The following is a 22,005-nucleotide window of genomic DNA, read 5'->3' as shown; positions in this document are numbered from 1 at the left end:
GGATTCATTATATATCCATACATGTGCAAAGTTTGTACAGCTTATACTCACTGGAGAGAAAGCTCATCAGTTTTCTGAAGCTAAGCCGTGATTGGTTGTTGACACCTGGCAACTGTGATGTCATTTTCAGTCGACAGCAAGTGACAAAATGGCCGCCCTCTGAGATGGAAAAAAACATACAACTGATTATCTCGTCAAGGAAACGTTTGTCGACTTCCCCTTTGAGTAAGGCGGGGGATCTGTTGGTTTGTTCTCAACAAGTACAACGAGTACAACAATTATGACAAAAAATGGCATCAATTGTTCAAGTCAGTCTGCAATAAAAATATGCTGTGTTGTGACTGATTCAAGCAGTCCTCAAAACGATTGGTTCTCCACTCTCAAAAAATGTAAAACCCTCTCAAAAAAGTAAAAAATGTAGGTTTAAAAACAAAAACAAAAAAAACCTAGCGACCTTATTAGAATGGGGTGATATCCAAAAACATTCAGGCATAGCCCAAAAAGAATATCTTAGCAGTAATTGTTATTTCTGGACAAATATACCGTAATTTTCGGACTATAAGTCGCACCGGAGTATAAGTCGCACCAGCCATAAAATGCCCAAAAAAGTGAAAAAAAACATATGTATATAAGTCGCTCCTGAGTATAAGTGCTCAACTGAGATCTGTTTATTATTATCGATTATTTTTCCGACTCAAACTCAACACAGCCTACACTTCATGCACAAATGTGTGACTTTTGACATGGTGTACATTTCCAAGCCGCAGCTGCGGTTACCACCTGAAAACTGCAAGATCTCTCTACCCGTCATTACCGAGTTTTCACTCTCTCCTGGGCAATCTCTCTGAAAGTATTTGACCCACCGTCACGACGTAAAAGCTCAATGACTGCATGGTAAGTCACCTTTGGATTCTCGTCGACTCAGAAAGGTGCAAATGGTCATAAAAGAAACCATGCAACGCAAACCTTAACCCACAGCGATTATTTTAGCCGTAAAAGCGAGGAGCTTAATGGTACCTCGTAAAATGTAAGAAATCTTAACTCAAGGCACATGCTGTGTTCATCGTTGATACTGTGACTTACTCGAACATTGCACCTGCTGGATAGCCAAAGAAGGTCGCTAGTCTCCCTCCACTGTTGAAGTGGTCTACACCGGTCTAGCACAATGTGATATGGATGATAAAACGTTCAGGAATCTTTGAGCAGCATCAACACCGCCTGCCTCCCGTAGCGTTTGCCGATGCCCGCAGAGTTTTCAGTTCACTCTGTTATTCTTTCTCACTTAAATTTCATTGCGGCCAAATGTGTGATAACAAAACTATTTGGGGAACAGAAGGGTGCCTGGCCCTTGATCATATTTTTTGCCCTGCAAGTTCAGATGTGGACACATTTTTGAAAAGAAGGTTGAGATAATTTCGCAAACAGATGTTTCACTTTGTGATGCCGCATTCCCATCAAATTTGTTCCAGTGTTAACAGGTTCCGGTGGAGCTAGCTTTATTAGCTTTGCAATAATAACTGGCACTCCTTTACTCGTTCGCTGCGAAAGGAGATCAGAAATCCATTTGAACATGGATGGCAGTCAATGAGTTTGGGCACTGACAACCGATTATATCAAACTGTGGCAGAGTTTTTGCCCTCTGGACCTGGTGAGGAAAAGCAGGGGACATTTTCAAGTTTATAGAACAATAGTTATCGCAGAACTTATCTGGTTCCCACTTGGTGAAACGAGAGACTCTTGTGTGGTGACGAAAAACCGACACGGTTTCACAATGTCGCAACTATTGTTTTGATATGAAGTACGGAGGAGACAAAGCCCGGGCCCAAGCTACATCTACTGGTAAAGTTTCTCATTGGCGAATATTCAGAAAACAAATATACCGCCAGAGCAAAAATCAAGTGATCACGAAGAATTAATCTCGAGTTCCAATACAAACTCAAGCGATTCGTTTCAATAAAAGCAATTATTGCAGCTCTCAATAAGCAACGGCTCAGTGTAGCCAACCTTTTTGGAGTTCTTGGAGGAGAACAACTTGTTCTGCTGGCCAATTAGATCTGGAAGACTGCGATTGGGAGGACTATGGGACTTGGGAGGTCGCCGATGCGTACAGACTGGTCAAGCGGAATGCGGCTTTGGTGGTTGTGGAATTCTATTCCACCGGGTTCTTGGGAGGAGGAAGTCGTCATTTACACTACGGGGTTGGAGAGCAGCTGACTTCGACTTGGTACATTGTGAGTCAGCAGGGAGATCACTTTGAAGACCTCTTCAAAGTCGGTTCTTTCGGTCTCTGCCTTGAGGTAGCTGATGTTGTTAAAAAGCTCCTCAGTTCAAGGGCTGCTAGCAGTTCCTGAATGTTGTGGTTGACTAGAGTGGTGGTTCCCCTTTTCAAGAAATAAAACCTGAGGCTGTTTTAACTCCTGGGAAATCAGGCTCCTCTGTTCTGTTGGCTTTGTCAAGCTGTAATCTTCAACTCGAGCTGAAATGGCTTGCGGCTAAGTATGAAGGTTTTCACCACCGCCGAATCTCACATGGTCAGAAAAAGTTCTGATGTCCTCCAGATCCTGCCAGATGGAGGACTGCAAGCAACTTAGGTTCTTGTGACAAAAGAAAAAATGGAGCAGGAGAGATCAACAGGCTGATGAAAGGTTTGCGGTCTTTTTGGAGTTTGTGCTCTTTTTGAAAAGCTGAGCCCCAAAAGGCGCTTCATTGATAGGTCAATGTAAGTTCTATGATCATGAGCTGTGGGTCGTGACTGAAAGAACGAAATGACAGAGGCAAGATGTCATGAATTTCCTCCATAGGGAGTAAGAGTAGAGATGGGGTTAATGCTCCTCCACATCGTGGGAATGGATCGGGACCCCACAGGAAGATGGATGGATGGATGGATGGATGGATGGATGGATGGATGGATGGATGGATGGATGGATGGATGGATGGATGGATTCATTCATTGTGGACTCACAAGCAAACTTATATATCCACAAATATTTCTTTCTGGAACAAAATAAATAACCCCGCACCATTCATAGATTGACTGGTGAGGCTTCGACCACTTTTCTAGATTGGTGACATTAAATGCAACTCTGTCCCCACACGAAAACCACCAGACCCTGTTGGCCATTTAATCTTCATTTTGGCCATGATGCATTCTACACAGAGTACTTGAATGTAAAAAGGCCATTGGCAAATTTTACATGACGATTTTTTGGCGTCAACGAAAATGCATTTTATAGTCCACATACAGGAAAAATGAAAAAAACGAGCAAAGGCCCGGATGGATCTTGTCTGCGAGACGAGAGATGGGAGGTCTGTATAAGGGCTGTCAGCCCGCTGAGACGGTTAGTCTCGCTTTGGACTCTGCAAGAGGAGCACTTGAGCCAGTGGCTTCGAAGCGCGCCACATGACGACGTGCAATACTCCCCCAGCAGGAGAGTCCTTTCTGCGGAGTGAAACTCAATATATGAGAAGAATCGCTTTGCTTCAATGTGTGTGACAGAGGATTTGTTTCCCATTGTCAAACACATACCAGATGACCTTCCTTGTGCCAACCCTGACTCAGAGCAAGGCTAAGGTAGGTGAGAACTTATCGCTTCTCTCTTTCAATGCATTTGCATCCTTCGACATGTGGGCTGATGACTTGAAATGTATCTGATGTGTGATTAACGACACTTGATACATGCAGGTCAAATGATCAATTGTGTTACTTTACTATCATTTTATTAGGTGGGCTCTTGTGCTTTGCGATCAAGAAAAGGTTTTGTTGCTATTCTGATGTTTTTGCTGCTTCACGAATCACATCAATTTGATTATTATTAAATTACCGTTTTTTTCCATGTATAATGCGCCCCCATGTATAATACGCACCCTAAAAATGGCATGTCGATGCTGGAAAAAAGCCTGTACCCATGTATAATACGCACCCAAATTTTGACTTCTACTTAAGTCCGTAAACGTAAAACTACTTCAGAAAAAAGATCATCTTTGGGAACAACCAGATGTTATTCTGCCGGTCAGTATCACTGCGCGTGCGCTAGCAAACTCGATAGCGAAGAAATGTTTCGGATTTGTGTAGGGTACATTGTGACAGCAAACGAGCAGGTGATCGAGCAAGCGTCTGATATGAGAGCATTGTGTTCGTATGGAGCGTGTTTGAAGTGAACAGCAGAGAAGAAAGCGCATCTGTAATGGCAGCCTCCGTATCATATACGGATTTAAAAAAAAAATAATCATGTACAATGCGCACCCCAGATTTTAGGACAATAAATTAGTTAAGTTTTGCGCATTATACATGGAAAAAAACGGTAATTATTATAGTAATAATAATATATATATATATATGTTATCATCATCATTATTTTTTTTTCTTTAATTATGGCTGTACTGCATTATCCATTCTAACAAACACTTCACATCCAACTTGATAACTCGTGGCAGGGCATTTAAAGTTAATGTGAAAAATACATTTAAGACCGGAGACAGACAAAGTAGGAAAGCCTCATCCCTTGTTAGTTAGGGTGCTTAATAATACACAAACAACTAGAAGGAAATATGAAGTGGCTTTTGTTTGGCCCAGGGTGGCTTCAAAACTTCGTCTTTTATGTCCTAATCCATCTCAGATGTCGGCCGGGCTTCAAATAAATTCATTTGTTTGTCTGCCACCCGTTTATTTTATTTTCGCTGCAAAAGCTAAATCAAATGTGATGGACATGTGGCAGAAAATCTTTGAGTGGAGAGTGTGTGAAGCACATGTTTGTCACTATGTTTTAATGCTAAACTTGAGTGATATGTAGTCCATCTGGCACCCATTTCAAAGTCCCACTTCCCAAAATGCATTCGGTAGTAGGCGTCATTGAGCACGAGGAAATACGTTTTTTTTTCTTTCTTCTTCTTATTTACATTTTCCTACGGCAGTCTTGTGTATTTTGAAACCATGCACCATTTAGCATCACTCCCTGACAGATTTCCAGCGAGGGCCACTCTGCAATTCTCATGAACTCACTCGTCGTTATTCAAGATAACTCGTATGTAATATTTCAAGTCAGAATCATTCGAAAAACGACCAAAAAAATGGTGCTAACATGTAATCATTGATTAAGGTGTAAATACTTAGAAAAGTGTCCAATACTGTTTTTAACAGATTTTTAACCAACTCTTCCTTTCACAACAAACAATGTTGCTATGGTTACCGTGATAAATGGAACTTTGCACTTTACAAAACACAGTTATATTACAGTCTATTGACTGCCAAAGTATGTTAGATAAGTCAATAGTAACATTCAGCTGATAATAACAACCCTGTTTATAAAAACGACATCCAATTTTGCCATTTAACTCATTCATTGCCACTTCTGTTCAAATGGATTTTGGACGTCTATAGCCGTAAATAGCAGTGAACGAGTTAATTGAGAGTGCATTTAAGAATAAAGTTTGATTTTACTGAAAATAAAGACAAACTTTTGGACTTACTATAATTATATTCATTTTATATATATATTTTTTTTTTCTTTTTGTGTGTATATATATATATAAGAATATATATATATATATACACAAAAATATTTTTTTTTACTTGACATATTGTCACTGGCCAAACTTAACATTTTTATTCACATTTTTTATAAATATAATGATTACATTTAGGGACCTCCTGTAGTCACACGATTGAGTGGGACTTTCTTTTTGAACTTGAATGCATACTGTGCATAGTTTTTTAATGTAGCATTATTAAAACTAGCTAACACGCTAGTTCACGGCGTGAGCAACAAACCTTAATATTTTACTTTTAAGAGTGACACACTCCATTGTGTTAACGTTGAGGAGTCAACATGCTGAACACGTCACACGTGACGTCACTCCCTCACGCTGGAATGCGAAGTTGAAGATTGTTACAATGCTTCGCTATGTTCAAACTATAAATACCAAAATTTCTCTTTCTTGCGTCTTCCATAAAGTATTTGCAGCGTGTCGTCAGTGGAGGATAATGATCTTTGGAATCATGTTGCCTACTGTTGTCTGATTACTGGACCGTATCTGAAGACTCTGACTTTATACAATGATGAGCAATGAATCAACAAAGTTGCAAAGTGAGACATTTGCCGGCGGGTACCATGTTGGCGAACGACCCCAGCTGTCCTAAAATGAATGCCGTCGACAAGAACGGGGGACCACACCGGGGGGAATGTTGGTCTTTGAAAATGTAGCCTAGCCCAGGTCAACTTTAAAGTACGTGTGATGCATGGCAGGAGATTTTCTGGAAAACAAACTAGTGGCATGGTGATCATGCTTAGAATAATATAACGTTTTGACGCATCTTTGGCTTCTTTGAACAATATTATAAATCTCATCTTTTATTAGTGCTGCAAAGGTACAGAGAGGCCGCTTTTGCGCACTCTCTTGCTTTTTAAATAAAGAAGAGTCTTGTATAAAAAGCACATATGGTTCAGCTTGAGGATAAAAAAATCAACATCAAGTACACCTTGGTGATATGATAAATCTGATTTAAAAAAAAAAAAGAGAAAAGAACCAAACACATAGCCAAGCATCACTTGAGTGTTCACAGCCCATCCGGAGCATATTTGCATGTTCTCATCCCTTCATTCCAGTCTTTCAAGGTTATTCTAACAATGTGGATATATTGGCAGTAAAATAAATAGCATGCCGGAATTACTTTCCAAAGCAAATACTTCACTTGACAATATGTTTCCTATCCCAGTTAACCATTGTAGTATCAACATTGCAAAGTTTGAGACGGTTCTCATTCGGGGGGGTCTTGTCTAGCTATCACTCTGGAGTTGCAGTAATTCATTTGAGTGCTCTCAACAACGCTATCGACTTTGGAAAGGCAGATTTCCGATACAGGGATCTTTACTTTACATTAGTGATGGAAAATGAAGCTTCATGAACCAGTTGTAGTTTTGCATTCCTCTAGAGGGCACTCTGTTCAAGATTGGGCTAAAAGTATACTGACATATATACATATTCATTTATCTAAAAAAAAATAGTAAAAAATAAAACTAATTCATGGAGCACATTTGAAGCTTCATTTTCACATCACTATTTGACATATAAATTAGTAACACAAGAAAAGGCCAGAATATGAAACAATGTAACACGTCTGCCAATTGACCAAAACAAAATAGACCCAACCTTCTGCCTTTGGACAAAACGACCCATTTTGAGTGCACTAAAAAGCCTTTTTGACGTATTTGATCCCATTTTAAAGTCATCCATGACGCATTCAGGGCCTAACAAAGTTTGTCAAAGGCCGCCTCAAACGCACAGAATTGTTATTAAGTAAATGTCACGTAACCTAACTAGGGAGTTCACAGGCAATGAAACGCAGTTCTTAAGGCAAGAAACACAACTTGGCTTTCTTTCCATAATTAAGTTCAGCCAATTCTCCTCAAAGACAAGAGCACAATGACGCTTTTGATCAAACGCAGACGGTCATTTTCCGTCCTTACAACACACGAAAATGGAGTCGCCACACCAAAATAGAAACTTGAATGAAAGGTCATTTGATGTGCAATATGTTACGTAAAGTAAAGCAGACCATTTTGTGTTGTTTTGTCCCAACTTAGATCTCGCGCAAGATTTGTTTGGCACTCACATGGTTATTTTTATTGACACAACCGCCGAGCTTTGTTGTGGCTTTTCGCGGAATTTAAAAAAAAAACAATTTTATTCTTAAAAAGATTTAATCTTCCTCCGGGGTTGAAATTAATCTCTCATGGGGGAATTTTAGTTTTGTCTAAACGACTAAAGATTTTTACTAGTCACCTATATGGGATGAAAGTCAAGTCAAAATATTTTTTTTAACAGGAATCATCATCGGCATCACAGTCTCGAAAGACCATAGATTTCTTGTGTCTGGAGGTTAGATGTTCTTTGCACAGCGTCTGCTGTGGCTGGTGAGTCCTATCCGTGAGAGGCAGACACGGCCACAGATGTTACAGATGTGGGCCAGACCCGGTGGCGGTGGGGGCATGGTGGCTTGCTGCCTCCTCAATTTCCTTTTCGTTTCTCGGTGTTGAGCCAGGGTGATTTCGTAGGTCTGCAGCCCGTTTTGGAGAGCCTGTTGCCATTTGTGACGATCCTGGGCGACGTCTTCCCAGATGGCTGGGTTGATGTTGAAGGATTTGAGGTCTTGTTTGCAGACATCCTTGTAGCGGAGCAGTGGGCGGCCCACTTGCCTTTTGCCTGATTTTAGCTCTGCATATAAGACGTCCTTTGGCATACGGCCATCTTCCATCCGACGGACATGGCCCAGCCAACGGAGACGCCGCTGCTTCAGCAGGGAGAGCATAGTGGGGAGCTGTGCACTCTCCAGGACTGCACTGTCTGTGATCCTGTCCCGCCAGGTGATGCCCAGTATGCGTCTCAGGCAACGCAGATGGAAAGAGTTTAGCCTTCTCTCTTGATGTGCATAAAGAGTCCAGGCTTCGCTGCCATACAAGAGTGTACTGACGACACAGGCCCTGTACACTTGCACCTTTGTATGGATGGTGAGCTTGCTGTTCTGCCATACTCTGGGTGTCAGTTTTCCAAAGGTAGAAGCTGCTTTCCCAATCCGGCTGCTGACCTCGGCATCGAGTGATAAATTGCAGGTGATGGTAGACCCAAGATAGATAAAGCTGCTTACAGCTTCCAGTGTGTAGTTGTTGATGGTGATGGAGGGTGGGACAGTAGTCCCCTGGCCCATTGTCTTGGTTTTGTTTAGGCTGATGGTGAGGTTGAAGTCCTGACATGCTTGGCTGAACCGGTCTAGAAGAGTCTGCAGGTGTTCCCTAGTGTGTGTTGCCAATACTGCATCATCAGCAAACAACATGTCCCGAATGGTGAGTGGTCTGACCTTGGTTTTTGCTCTCAGTCGGGATAGGTTGAATAGCTTGCCGTCTGTCCTGGTGTGTAAGTAAACTCCTTCAGTTGATGTTCCGAAGGCTTGGCGCAGGAGGAGAGAGAAGAATATCCCAAACAGAGTGGGTGCCAAAACGCATCCCTGTTTGACACCACAGCGGATGTTAAAGGACTCAGAAGTGTACCCATCGTACTGAACAGTACCTTTCATGTCAGTGTGGAAGGACTGGAGGATGCTGAGGAGTTTTGGCGGGCAACCTATCCGTTTCACCATTTGGAAAAGGCCGCTCCTGCTCACCAGGTCAAAAGCCTTGAAACGATAGCTTCGAGACTTTCTCACCCCTCCCTCCGCCTCTGTCCCCGGGCCAGCCAGGAGACGCTTTTGGGAAAAGCTAGCTAGGGAGTTCACAGGCAATGAAACGCAGTTCTTAAGGCAAGAAACACAACTTGGCTTTCTTTCCATAATTAAGTTCAGCCAATTCTCCTCAAAGACAAGAGCACAATGACGCTTTTGATCAAACGCAGACGGTCATTTTCCGTCCTTACAACACACGAAAATGGAGTCGCCACACCAAAATAGAAACTTGAATGAAAGGTCATTTGATGTGCAATATGTTACGTAAAGTAAAGCAGACCATTTTGTGTTGTTTTGTCCCAACTTAGATCTCGCGCAAGATTTGTTTGGCACTCACATGGTTATTTTTATTGACACAACCGCCGAGCTTTGTTGTGGCTTTTCGCGGAATTTAAAAAAAAAACAATTTTATTCTTAAAAAGATTTAATCTTCCTCCGGGGTTGAAATTAATCTCTCATGGGGGAATTTTAGTTTTGTCTAAACGACTAAAGATTTTTACTAGTCACCTATATGGGATGAAAGTCAAGTCAAAATATTTTTTTTAACAGGAATAAGCAAAGGCAATTAAAAATCCAATTTACCGTTGTGGTGAATGTCGTAACTAGTTGAAGCCTCACACGATTTCTCTCCAATGACCAAGACGGTCTCTTCTTGCGTTCCATCAGCTAGCCTGTTATAAAATGGAACAAATATTAAGCGTTTCTCGGTTTGACTGTTTTTATTTCACTGGTGCTAGCTAGATCATATTCCAGGACCAACGTCTACATTTTATGACAAGTATTATGACAAGCATGTTGTGAGGCAACACAACTGGTGAGCTGTTGTGATATGAAGAAAGTTCTTGTTAGAATAGGCCTCTTTGGCACATATGATTAGCTAGGTAGCTTGAGCTAGGCCGTTGTCTTGCTGTGACTTTCATTTTATTGTTATAGGCTGCATATTGAAACATTTTGGTACCAAAGAGGAGTTTCATGACAAGTCCCGTGGTGCTTGGCATGAATAGTTTCAGACAAGCAGTGATCACAATAACCAAAGTTAGCATGGCTAACCGCTATTTAGCATCTTCTAAGAGCCGGACAGATGAGGACTGTGTCATTTTTTTGTTTTACGATGAATAAATATCAAACACTTTTCAAATGGACCACCATTTTAATTAAAAAAAGGGACAATATAAAATGGCTTCCTGTTGGTTCACAGATGACAAAACATTTCAAACAAATCAACAAAAATAAAAACGGCAACTGGCTCGGGATTTTCGTAGCGACGCAGTTGGCAATGCTTTTGTTGAACAGCAAAACACAAACACGATACGCAAACTCACACAGAAGCTACTGTTGGCCAAATCCAAACGCATGTTTACAAGACGATGCTGAAGTGGTTACTTGGTGGTTTTTGCGACACGCCCCTCCACCCCCACGGAAAAAATCAAATAAAAACAGGAGAATCGTGGGAAACAATTTTACGCTAGCTCCACATTCAATGACTCTATGTTCAAACATGTCTGATGCATTTGTAAGCAATTTCTACTGTCGCATTAAGTTTGTGGGAAACATAACATTTATTTTTTTAGTGTTTGACTCATGGGAGGGCTTCACTTTCTCCTGCCCAAGCTCTGCAGCTTGTCAAGGTTGCTTGTTTCTCATTTAGTAGCCTGATAGAACTTAGCATGGCTAGCTTTACTAGCACAGCAAAGAATTTGCAGGTGCTTGACTCACTTTGTTTTCACCACCCATCTACTTAATCATGGTTGAAGTACATGATTACAACTGCATGAGGTGCATTCCCGGAAGGCTTGTTTTTTTTGGCGGTCGGTATATCGTTACAATTACGCGCAATTTTGTCTGAAAGAAAATTCATGCCGCGAACAATGGCGGGTCATGCTTTCATTTGGAGCGATGAAACCATCTTTTATATCTTTTTTAACGTTCCCAGAAATTGGACTACATTAATGGAAACATATGCATTCATTTTTGTCCAAGTGCTTTCACGCAAGTACCGTATTTTCCGGACTATAAGGCGCACCGGACTATAAGGCGCACCTTCAATGAATGGCCCATTTTAAAACTTGGTCCTTATATAAGGCGCACCGGACTATAAGGCGCACCATTAATGCATCATGTCAGATTTTTAATCCAAATCAAATCATTCTCCATTTTATCTTTTTTATTTCAACTTCAGACGTAACAAATTACTTTATAATCATAAAATAATGATCCATAGTCTTTTTGAGTCATGATTCATAGTCTTCAGCGGGCCACTTATGATTGATTTCATGACCCAATGCTTTGGGCCAGTTTAAATTTAAGAATTTGGTCCATATATAAGGCGCACTGGACTATAAGGCGCACTGTTGGTTTTTGAGAAAATTTTAGGTTTTTAGGTGCGCCTTATAGTCCGGAAAATACGGTACATGAATTTGGCATCTCAAATGTTTTCAACTCATGTTTACAAACATCAAATGTTTGATTGTGTCAGTTGCAGGTAAAGTGTCTGTGTGTGCTTATGTTCCTGAGCTTCCCCCTGTCCATGGCGGAGGTCCCTGGACCATGCAGGCACTCCATAACTAAGGACCACCTGCTGACACTCGAACATCTGGTAGGTGTTTTCAGAGCCAGGGGAAAGTCAGGGAAATTGTGCGCAAGGGCCCCGCGCACAAAGAAATCCCTTTTATAAAGAGCGTTATTGGGAGAGAAAAGAAAATAGCACGAATTAAAAAAAAAAAAAGAAGAAAAATACTGTAAAAGGTCAGTAATGACGTTGCGTTGATCAAATTAAGACTCGTTGGCAGGAAGTATGGACGTGATGCTTTTGGTGCACGCAAATGCAGCAGATGGAGAGATAGAAAAGGGAAAGAATCTAGAAAATAACATTAGAACGGAACTCAAATAATGAATGGATCCTTTGGTGATGGTTTCACAGCGGTTACATTTAACAGTGCAAATAAATTCCCTCGCACACCTCGGCCAACACCCGAGCCCGCAGTGCAGCTCCACCACAAACCTCTGAATTTGAAACACCGCTGAGCTATAATGAGGAGCGGAAAGAAAGCCAATCAGGTGACACACGGTTGTTTGTGCAATGAAATCGAGCAGAATCAAACAAAAGAGCTTGTCGAATGGGAAATCGTTAACATGTGAGAATAAAAAAATAAAGGATCTAAAAAGAAGAGGGAAATAAAGCCTCAATTTTTTTATCTATTCTGAGACGGGCTGTTGTTGAGTGAAAAATAGAATCCCGCCAAGCGCCGCAAATGCATGTGACTCACTCGCAACCAGTGTGGGAGACTTGAGAGATCTGGTTTTAATACCCAACTTTGGGGCCCATGAAGGCATCCAAGTTAGTCACAATCAAGCAAGTGTCACTATCGACCAACTCCATTTCAAATATGCTCATTAGTAATTATTGATGATACCCATGCTGGTAATCATTTTAAAATGTAATTAATGACACAAAGGTGGTCGTACTTTTTCTTTTAACTCGATTAGTGTTGGGATGAGTGGAAGGAATGGGAGTTTTTTCTTTTAAACAAACTGCTTAAATACTTGAGTAGTGAAAATATTGTTTGTCTCTACAGATGGATAACCAATTGAGGAGCGGGTGCTCGATAACCTACACATTCATAGAACAGAAATCTTTGGTAAGGTACTGTTTTTATTTTAGGTGGAGGCTTGTTGAAATGGGTATTTGACCAAATCAACATTACAATGTTTTTTTAATCCTAGCAGAGAAATATCAACATGTCAGTCCAGCAAATAAACACCCGTTGAAATAATTCAGCGATACTAATTTCATTAGCCAGAATAAATTTCCTCGATTCCAGGGATAGGGAAGTCTGGTCCCACGGGAGCTATATCCTGCCTGTTTTCCATGTCTTCCTACTGCAGTGCTTCTCAATTATTTTCTGTTACGCCCCCCACTAGCAAGAAGAAAACTATTCGCGCCCCCCCCTTCCCCACCGTGACTATCCTAACTTGTCTTGTAAGTCGTAAAATGTTGCACTTTCGCAAACGTCACAGAAGTAACAATGAGAGCGCCACTGCTCCCTGCTGTGAAGATGCGCAATTACACTTTATTCTAGTACTGCCCAAAAAAAAGCCTGTTCCCCAGGGTCACACGCGCCCCCCCAGGTATAGCAAGGGGGGCGCGCCCCACTATTTGAGAAGCACTGTCCTACTGCAACATCCAATTCAAATGATCAGGGTCGTTTCAGGTTTCGACAGAACTCGCTGATTGTTTGGATCAGGAGTGTTACAGCAGGAAGACAAATAAAACAGGCAGGATACAGCTCTTGTGGGATCAGGCTTCCCAACCCTTGCTCGATTCAGTCGAGAGATTGGAGACTCTCTTGAGAAAGTTCTTTACTCTGATTTCTATATCAATGTTGAATTGAGCAAAATAAAGTCATACTAGACATCTGTGTGGATGCGTCCTGTCCCGTCCCGTCCCGTCCTGTCCCGTCCTATTCCATCCTGTCCCGCCCCGTCCTGTCCTATCCCGTCCTGTCCCGTCCTATCCTGTTCGGTCTTATCCCGTCCTATCCTATCCTGTCATGACCGGTCCTATCCCATCCAATCCTGTCTTATCCTGTCCTGCCCGGCCTTATCCCATCCCATCCCATCCCATCCTATCCTGTCCCGTCCCATCCTATCCCGTCCTGTCCCGTCCTATCCTGTCCGGTCCTATCCTATCCTATCCTGTCATGTCCGGTCCTATCCCATCCAATCCTGTCTTATCCTGTCCTGCCCGGTCTTATCCCATCCCATCTTATCCTGTCCCGTCCCATCCCATCCTCTCCTATGCCGTCCCATCCTATCCTCTCCCGTCCTGTCCGGCCTTATCCTATCCCATCCCGTACCGTCCTGTCCCGTCCCGTCCCATCCCATCCCATCCCATCCCATCCTATCCTGTTCCGTCTGGTCGTATTCCATCCTATCCTATCCTACTGAGGCTGCAGATTAGTTGAGATTTAATCATCAGGCAACATTTGGTCTTGATTGCTTCAAGATGATTTTTTTTTTCTCATCCAACGAACAGACCTTATTTACACTCACTCCTGCGATTAAGCCCATCCTTGATTTTAATAGTCCTCCTCCCTGACAGTGTTTTTTCAATTCTCCACCTGCAGAGCAAGTGTTGCTTTGTGAAAGCTGCCTTACCCTGGATATTGGAGCTCCTCACCACCCACTTCAAATACAACAGGGGTTCCGTCAACTATCGCTACGTTCAGTCTTTGAGAGCTCTCATCCTCAACATCTACTCACAAAAATGTGTTCCTCAGATCAACGAGGAGGTTGAGGTGAGTAACACTAGAACATCCATCACAAAAAAAGCTTGGAGGAACCAATCTCAAGAACCATGCAATGTTTCCTGTTCCAGGACAAGCCCGAGAGTTTTGAAGTGCTTTATAGAGGGTCTCCCACAGAGGCGCTGCGGAGAGCTTCGAGGGTGCTCTCTGTTTATTTGGAGTTGGTAACAAAGAGCGACGCGCCGCTGGACTGGAATTGCCAGTACGAATACTCCAAGATGTTCGGCTCCAGCACGGAGCAACCGCGAGGGTCTTCCACGGAAGCCTGCACAGGTGGGATCATTGATCTTTTCGGGGCTTCTCCCATATTACTCGGAGATCACAGACTGTGTGTAATCTTCTACAGACAGTTATGTTACGAGGTCAGTGAAGGCCTCTCAGAGAAGACCACTGAGAGACCTGTACAAGCTCGGCTTCATCATCACCTCCATCTTCGGAGCACTACTGCTCATATTTACTCTCGTCTGTCTAATCACACAAAAGGTACCGGTGCTTCTCTTTTGCTAACCCAAATCATCTGATCCACTCCAATCGGCAACGTGACCCTCTCGTGCCTAGGCGTGTCGGTTGCGCTCGTTGACAAAGGCCTGTTGAGGAACGCGGCGGAGCAATTACACAGCGCATTCCATATGAAGGGCTTTTCGGAGACGGCTCATTGAAGATAACGCGTACCATGCTACAACAGAGCCCGAATGTACTTTGATCTTTTGCTAAAAGCGGAGAATCAGAACTTAGTCACGGTCTTACAAGATGTAATGGAAGCTGTGCAAGCTGTGTCACATCAAATGAAAGAAAATCCGCAGCTGCAGTCAATTTATATTTTGTTTTTTGTAGACGGGCGGCGAAGAACCAGAACACGTAATTACACTAAACGTTGCTAGTGTCAAATCATGCATTGGCTTGAAATACGGGATCTGGCTGCAGGGTAAAAAGACCCGAAATGTTCTCAGACATTTTATGGTCAAGGTGTAGGAGATTGCGCTGTTCAATTTGTCAAGTTGAGTAAGCTCTCGCGCTTGCTCTTATTGTTCCCTGGAGGGTTTTTGAAATCAGTCTTTTGCATTTGCGTTCTGCGTCTGGCAGTGTTGTTTTTGGCAGCCGTTTTAGTTTTCATCTTTTGAACAAAAAGCGCTTATTAGTCCCAGCCATCTCTATTTACTCCAGTTTTAGTCACATTTTTTGTTTAATTTATTATTTTTATTATTATTATATAATTTATTTATTTATTTCTATTTCAATTATTACTATTTTTAATGAATAATAATTTATTACATGAGATTTATAATGAGTCATAATAGTTCCAATAACGACCTCAACTATCAAACAAGCCAGACAAAAATTGGATTGCCAAAATAAAAAATCCATGTGATTTTTTATTTTGGCAATCATATTTTTAATCATAAAAAATCCATGTGATTTTTTATCTTGGCAATCATATTTTTGTCTGGCTTGTTTGATAGTTATTGGAACTATTATTACAGAAATTATGACTCATAAATCTCATGTGATAAATTATTATTACTTAAAAAAAAATAGTTTAAATAAAAATAAATACACTGATTTTTTTATCACTTTGTTGTTAAAAGTTGGTTCTTTTATACATGAACTACATAATGGAAAATGAAATATATTAAGAGCACATCATTTTGCACATATTTTGTCCATATTTAAAATATCATTCTTGTCATCCAGCGATCAAATTTTGTGTGCCCCCTCCTTCATTTCAACTATTGTTCGACAGCTTGGATTCATGAGTCAAAAATCATCTTAACTAACTTCATTCCGATATAATTAAGACCTCATCTCTGTTCATACTTCTTGCGAGGAATGTTGTCAAATTAGATTTACTTGATCCCATGGCCGCACATGGCAAGTGTTTACTGACACAAAAAAAAAATCAAATCCTCTCACTGTTGCCTGTTGATGACATGTGGCAGTTATTTTACAATAATAAAAGATTGAAAAATGAAAGAACATTCGGGGCATATTTTGGCTTGAATCCATCCTCCCAACTTCCACAATCCCATGTGCAGCCCTGCTTGAGTCTCTAATGAATGATGTTTGGAGCGAAAGTTCAACTTGGGACTCCCGTACGCAAACATATGGTCAGAATACACTTAAATGTGCTCCCAATAAATGATTGCAGCCTAATTACGAGTTCCCGTCTTTTATCGCTCAGCTTGGCTTGAAATCATCGGTGAGATCTGTGAGGTCTGACCAACGCTACCTTCAAAACTTTACAGCGGCATTGCCCAGAACAGCGTGGAAATCCAAACATATGGATCATTTTAGAATCTAAATAGAGCCAAAGAAACAACGGCTTTGACTCGCTCTGTTTTCCCATCAGCGAGCCTGTCTTTCCCAATGGGCTCACCCGGGCTGGAGCCCGGGGGCCAACAAGAATTACGCATGAATTAACTCCTTTTTGTCTCGACGACTTTCTTGGCATGAGTTAACCAGGTGATTTTGTGTTTCAATCAAAAGGTCTTTTTAGTTTGATAATATTCTGTTACGTATAGAACTTTCAAGATGAAGCCCGCTCCAGCTTCTGACCAGGATTCAATTCGACATTATTGTCATGTCTGGGCTGGGTTGTGGATCCAAGTGAAAAAAAAAAAAAAAAGGCAGACAGTGACCATTATTCTGCCATTTGTTTGTTTTTGAATGTGATTTTGCACATTTGTATCGAAACGATAACATTCCAAAGAGATGATACGAGACTTACAAACAACCGATTGATTTTGGGTTCCTCTCGATATTTTGCTTCATCAACAAGCCGCAAGAGAAACATCACCACCCGTGTTCGGTCATTATCTTTATAAAGGCTTGTTATTGTTGCCTGAGGGCTTGTTTGTTTTTTTATGTGTGTTTATGGCTCCACTAATGAACCTACAAAAGTAAATATTTTGCACCCCTCCTGCTGTAACGTTTATTTAGGTACGCTCGTGAGCTGTAATAAATAGAGGCATAACTTAGTGTCTTGCATAATTTCTAAATATTATATAGAGCTCACGCTCGATGAAAAATGGTGTGGTGGAAATCTGGCCAGTAGTCATAGCCCCTGATTTACATTGGATGAAAAGTGTCTACCACACCCTTGTTCAAGTTTTGATATGTATGAATACAAAACAAAAACTCGCCAAGATAATTCATCTTGAAATGTTTTCCACCATTGATGTGACTTATAAGTTGCAACTACTTCTATATATGCACACACACACACTAAATCTTGATAATGTGGGAAAATGTCTTCTGATTTGATGAAGCCAAAGTTAAAGATGATTTTGGCACTGCCACGGATTTTTGCAACCGGATGATCTAACTTGTTTATCTTTTTTTGTCCTCTGGCAGAAATATTGATTTATTTTCTCCCCGAGTTGAATTGCACAATTCATAGGTAACATTAATGGTGAGAAAAGTTATAAATGATTTGAACTGGGGGTGTGTAGACTTTTTTGACTTACCGTATGTTTGAATTTTGATGAGGTGGTTCTCTGCGTTGTATTGAAAGTCGTCGCATTCAACTAATGTTGTCCTTTTCGTCACAGAGAAGCCACGTTCGTCACAGATTGGCATCTTATATGACTTCTAGGTAAGAACACAATGCACAGTGCCTTGATTACATCCCCCCTTTTGCTTACCCCATTCATCTTGTCATTTCATTTGAAGCAGAGAGCAGCGAGGCACAGAGATGGAGCTACAATAATGTAAGTAGATATGACTCCTCCCATAAGACATTTACAGTGACCCCTCGCTACTTCGCGTTTGGTTTATCGCGGCTTCACTACATCGCAGATTTTTTTTTTCCAAATTAAAAAACTATTTAAAAGTCAAAATAAAACGAGGAAACGTGTCAAACCTTTAGGACAAATGTCCAAATGTTTGTTTACAAGTCCATTTTCGCGTGTTAGCACGATCGCGAATTAGCATCTTTCCGCTAACTCGTTAGCCTGCCCAGTACCGTATTTTACGGACTATAAGGCGCACCGGACTATAAGGCGCACCTTTAATGAATGGCCCATTTTAAAACTTTGTCCATATATAAGGCGCACCGGACTATAAGGCGCACCATTAATGCATCATGTCAGATTTTTAATCCAAATCAAATCATTCTCCATTTTATCTTTTTTATTTCAACTTCAGATGCAAGAAATGACTTTATAATCACCAATTAATGATCCATAGTCTTTTTGATTCATGACTCGTAGTCTTCAGCAGGCCACTTATGCTTGATTTCATGACACAATCCTTCCGGCTAGTTTGAATTTAGGAATTTAGTCCATATATAAGGCGCACTGGACTATAAGGCGCAGTGTCGGCTTTTGAGAAGATTTTAGGTTTTTAGGTGCGCCTTATAGTCCGGAAAATACGGTACTTCTTGTTGGTGACCGTACTTTGCGGATTTCACTTATCGCGGGTGGTTTTTGGAACCAATTATCCGCGATGAACGAGGGATTACCGTATATGCAAAGGTTTTATCTTAAACGAGTGGGAAAACATGAGTTTTACAATTTAATGTCGAGTTGTTAAAGTAGTTTGTGGGCATTTTTGACAAGACATTTTCTGTAATGAAGGAGTTGGAATGATGGCTGAGACACGTTCCAGTGCGTGAGAACCCACTGTCCTAATTTTCCTCTATGGATTTGATAGATTGTCTTAAATGTAATCGTCGGCTTTTATCCCTCCCGCTCCACCTACTTGGCGGCTTTTTCTTTACCAGCTCCATAAATCTTTTATTTCAGGGGTCTCAAGCTCCAGTCCTCGGGGCCGCATTCCTACATGTTTTCAAAGTTTCCCTCGTTAAACACACCTGATTCAAATTATCAGTTCATCCTCACGTTCTGCAGGAGCCTGATAATTGAATAGGGTGTGTTTAACGAGGGAAACTTGGAAAACATGTAGGAATGCGGCCCCCGAGGACTGGAGTTTGAGACCTCTGTTCTATTTGGTCTTTCCTGTTTCCTAGCTCCATTGCCAGCAACTAATTACCGTAATTTTCGGACTATAAGTCGTGTTTTTTTTCATAGTTTGGGTGGGGGGGCGACTTATACTCAGGAGCGACTTATATACATATACATGGTTTTTTTTTCACTTTTTTGGGCATTTTATGGCTGGTGCGACTTATACTCCGGTGCGATTTATAGTCCGGAAATTACGGTATGTTGATTTGTAATACGGATTTAACAACTGAAATATTGACTTTGAAAGCTGCTGATGAGACAAAGGAATTTACCACTGACCAAGCCTGATCCAAAAGCAACATGTCATTCTCTCAGACATTTGAGCCAAATACTTCAGAACAGTGGTCCCCAGCTACCGGGCCCAAGACCGAATGGCTGGCTGGCGGCCATTTTGGACCACGCTGCAGCAGACCACACAGTTAAAAGAATAATAATAATAAAACAAAACGCTTACGGTTTATTTACTACCCGAGGCTGAAAAGTATTTTATTTGGAAAAATTACTGGGTTCGATCGTATATGACGGACACTTGACGCATGACTAGATGCTAACTGTTTCTGTCGCTAAAGCACAAGCTAGAAAAAAAGAGTTTTAAAAAAAACAGGCACATTTGGAAAGTTTGAAAGGGGGAAAAAAAACAATAAAGAAAAGTGCATTTTCACCCACAATAGGGGAGGATAAAAGTTGAAAACGTTTGAAAGTATTAACGGGAATGTTACAGGAATGCTTTGGTTATGCACCTCACCCTCGTACATCAACGCAGAAGTATGTCTCTGGCAGAAATCATTTTCCAATACCTGAAGATCTTAAATAGTCAAACAGCGCAGGGCATGCGATGCTTCTTCAGTGTGATCTATAGCTGCCGGGTTGATTTATTTTTATTTTTTTGTATTTGCAGTGTTGCCAGCCCGCAGCGGCAGATCGAGCCCTCGTGAGGACCTGCGGTTGACTCACAAAGAACAAACATTTCATTGCAGTGAATCTGCCGTGCTGACTAATTTAACTGAACGTTTCCCTTTGACGGGGAACAATGACGGACATTTGTTGAAGAAAAAAAAAATACTGCGTATATTATGTGTATGCATCCTATCACAAATACATTTCAAGCCCACTAAAAGTATTTCTCCACTCCACATGTTGACTAACGTATCTCTGTTTATCGTCTAATCAATTGTTGTTCAAAAAAGTTATTTATTAGTTTCATTCTATACAATTTCTGTATAATAAATGCAAATCCATATTGTACATTTTATTTACAAATCCATCATGTCTATTTGGAATGAGAAGAACACATGATTCGCTTCACGCATTTTACAGCCTGATTTGACAAACCCTGGAGAACATTTCGTCTTTGGTTAGAAACACTTATTTGAAAATTAAAATTAAAAAAAAAGAGGTTTCTACCAGTTCCATACAACGAAAGCTCAGTTCTAAGGGCTTGACAGGATTTGGTAGGAAATTGTGTTTGTATATACAAGCATGAAATTTTACTAAATGGTGCAATGAGTGAAAATGACTGAAAGGCGGAATAGACGTGTTGTACAAGTGTTGCACTTGAATTCCCAAACGTTTTCTTGACTTGGTCTGTTTATTTATTTTTAAAAATGTGTCCACAAGGATTAGAATGAATCACTACGCGTCACAACTGAACTGGAACATTCTCACATATGTGTATGAGAGAGCAAAGGACGGCGATGGGAAAACACGCGTCTAGCGTCCAGCTTCTACAAAAAGCCAACACGTGCATTATAAAATATGATCTACAACACCACTTTATCACATTTGTCAATTTTCCAATACACAATCAATCACATCGCTCATCAACTTTCTCCTTTAACAGGCATATTTTATGATTTCTAAGGAGAAGCTGGGGAAATGGCCTCGATTAACCATGAATCACATTTTACTCATGTGCAACCAATGGACGTGATCAAATTATGGCATGTGATAGATACAAAGCAGCTACACCTAGGTGTACATAATCAAATAAAACCAGCCCAAATAAAAATCAAAATAATCAAAAGCGCACTGGTAGTCACTTTGAATAAAATAATTAAATGAATAAATAAACCGGTAGGAGACCCCGGGGACGACCCAGGACGCGCTGGAGAGACTATGTCTCTCAGCTGGCCTGGGAACGCCTTGGGATCCCCGGGATGAGCTAGATGAAGTGGCTGGGGAGAGGGAAGTCTGGGAGTCCCTCATGAAGCTGCTGCCCCCGCAACCCGACCCCGGATAAGCGGAAGAAGATGGATGGATGGATGGATGGATGGATGGATGGATGGATGGATGGATGGATGGATGGATGGATAAATAAATAAATAAATAAATAAATAAATAAATAAATAAATAAATAAATAAATAAATAAATAAATAAATAAATAAATAAATAAATAAATAAATAAATAAATAAATAAATAAATAAATAAATAAATACCTGCTACTAAGAGGTAAAATCAAAAATATATTTTTTCCACTTGCAGTGAAATTGGATGAAACTAGCCAAAAAAAGAATGAAAATAATCAA

General features: G+C 40.9%; 1 protein-coding gene and 1 long non-coding RNA gene across 8 annotated transcripts; one reads left to right on the top strand and one right to left on the bottom strand.

Annotated features, from left to right (window-relative positions):
- Window positions 1-67: 67 nt before the first annotated feature.
- LOC133149966 (uncharacterized) lies at window positions 68-10,601 on the bottom strand. Its single transcript, XR_009713708.1, has 3 exons — window positions 10,534-10,601; window positions 9,794-9,882; window positions 68-159 (listed from the first exon to the last, which is right to left on the bottom strand). It is a non-coding gene; the product is annotated as an uncharacterized LOC133149966 (long non-coding RNA).
- On the top strand, window positions 3,234-20,723 carry csf1b (colony stimulating factor 1b (macrophage)). Of its 7 annotated transcripts, none has more exons than XM_061272206.1 (9): window positions 3,234-3,571; window positions 11,694-11,807; window positions 12,787-12,849; window positions 14,338-14,508; window positions 14,589-14,790; window positions 14,864-15,000; window positions 18,066-18,109; window positions 18,187-18,224; window positions 20,377-20,723. In XM_061272206.1, the coding sequence occupies exons 1-8, from the start codon at window positions 3,530-3,532 to the stop codon at window positions 18,221-18,223; spliced, it is 810 nt and encodes a 269-aa protein (XP_061128190.1). In that variant the 5' UTR covers window positions 3,234-3,529; the 3' UTR covers window position 18,224; window positions 20,377-20,723. The 7 variants fall into 7 exon arrangements, with proteins under 7 accessions (XP_061128190.1, XP_061128192.1, XP_061128191.1 ...); XM_061272208.1 differs by having other exon boundaries at window positions 3,282-3,575; XM_061272207.1 differs by having other exon boundaries at window positions 3,287-3,575; window positions 11,688-11,807.
- The last annotated feature ends 1,282 nt before the right edge of the window (window positions 20,724-22,005 follow it).

Source organism: Syngnathus typhle, linkage group LG2 (genome assembly GCF_033458585.1).
Source record: "Syngnathus typhle isolate RoL2023-S1 ecotype Sweden linkage group LG2, RoL_Styp_1.0, whole genome shotgun sequence".
Classification (NCBI taxonomy): domain Eukaryota; kingdom Metazoa; phylum Chordata; class Actinopteri; order Syngnathiformes; family Syngnathidae; genus Syngnathus; species Syngnathus typhle.
This window is presented reverse-complemented; position numbering and strand designations above follow the sequence as displayed.

Bases quoted from the DNA above. Each gene is read 5' to 3' on its own strand.
- csf1b (XM_061272204.1), top strand. From the start codon at position 3,530: ATGACCTTCCTTGTGCCAACCCTGACTCAGAGCAAGGCTAAG. The intron at 12,850-14,337 runs GTAAGGTACTGT...CTCCACCTGCAG, and splicing joins TCATAGAACAGAAATCTTTG to AGCAAGTGTTGCTTTGTGAA. The intron at 14,791-14,863 runs GTGGGATCATTG...AATCTTCTACAG, and splicing joins TTCCACGGAAGCCTGCACAG to ACAGTTATGTTACGAGGTCA.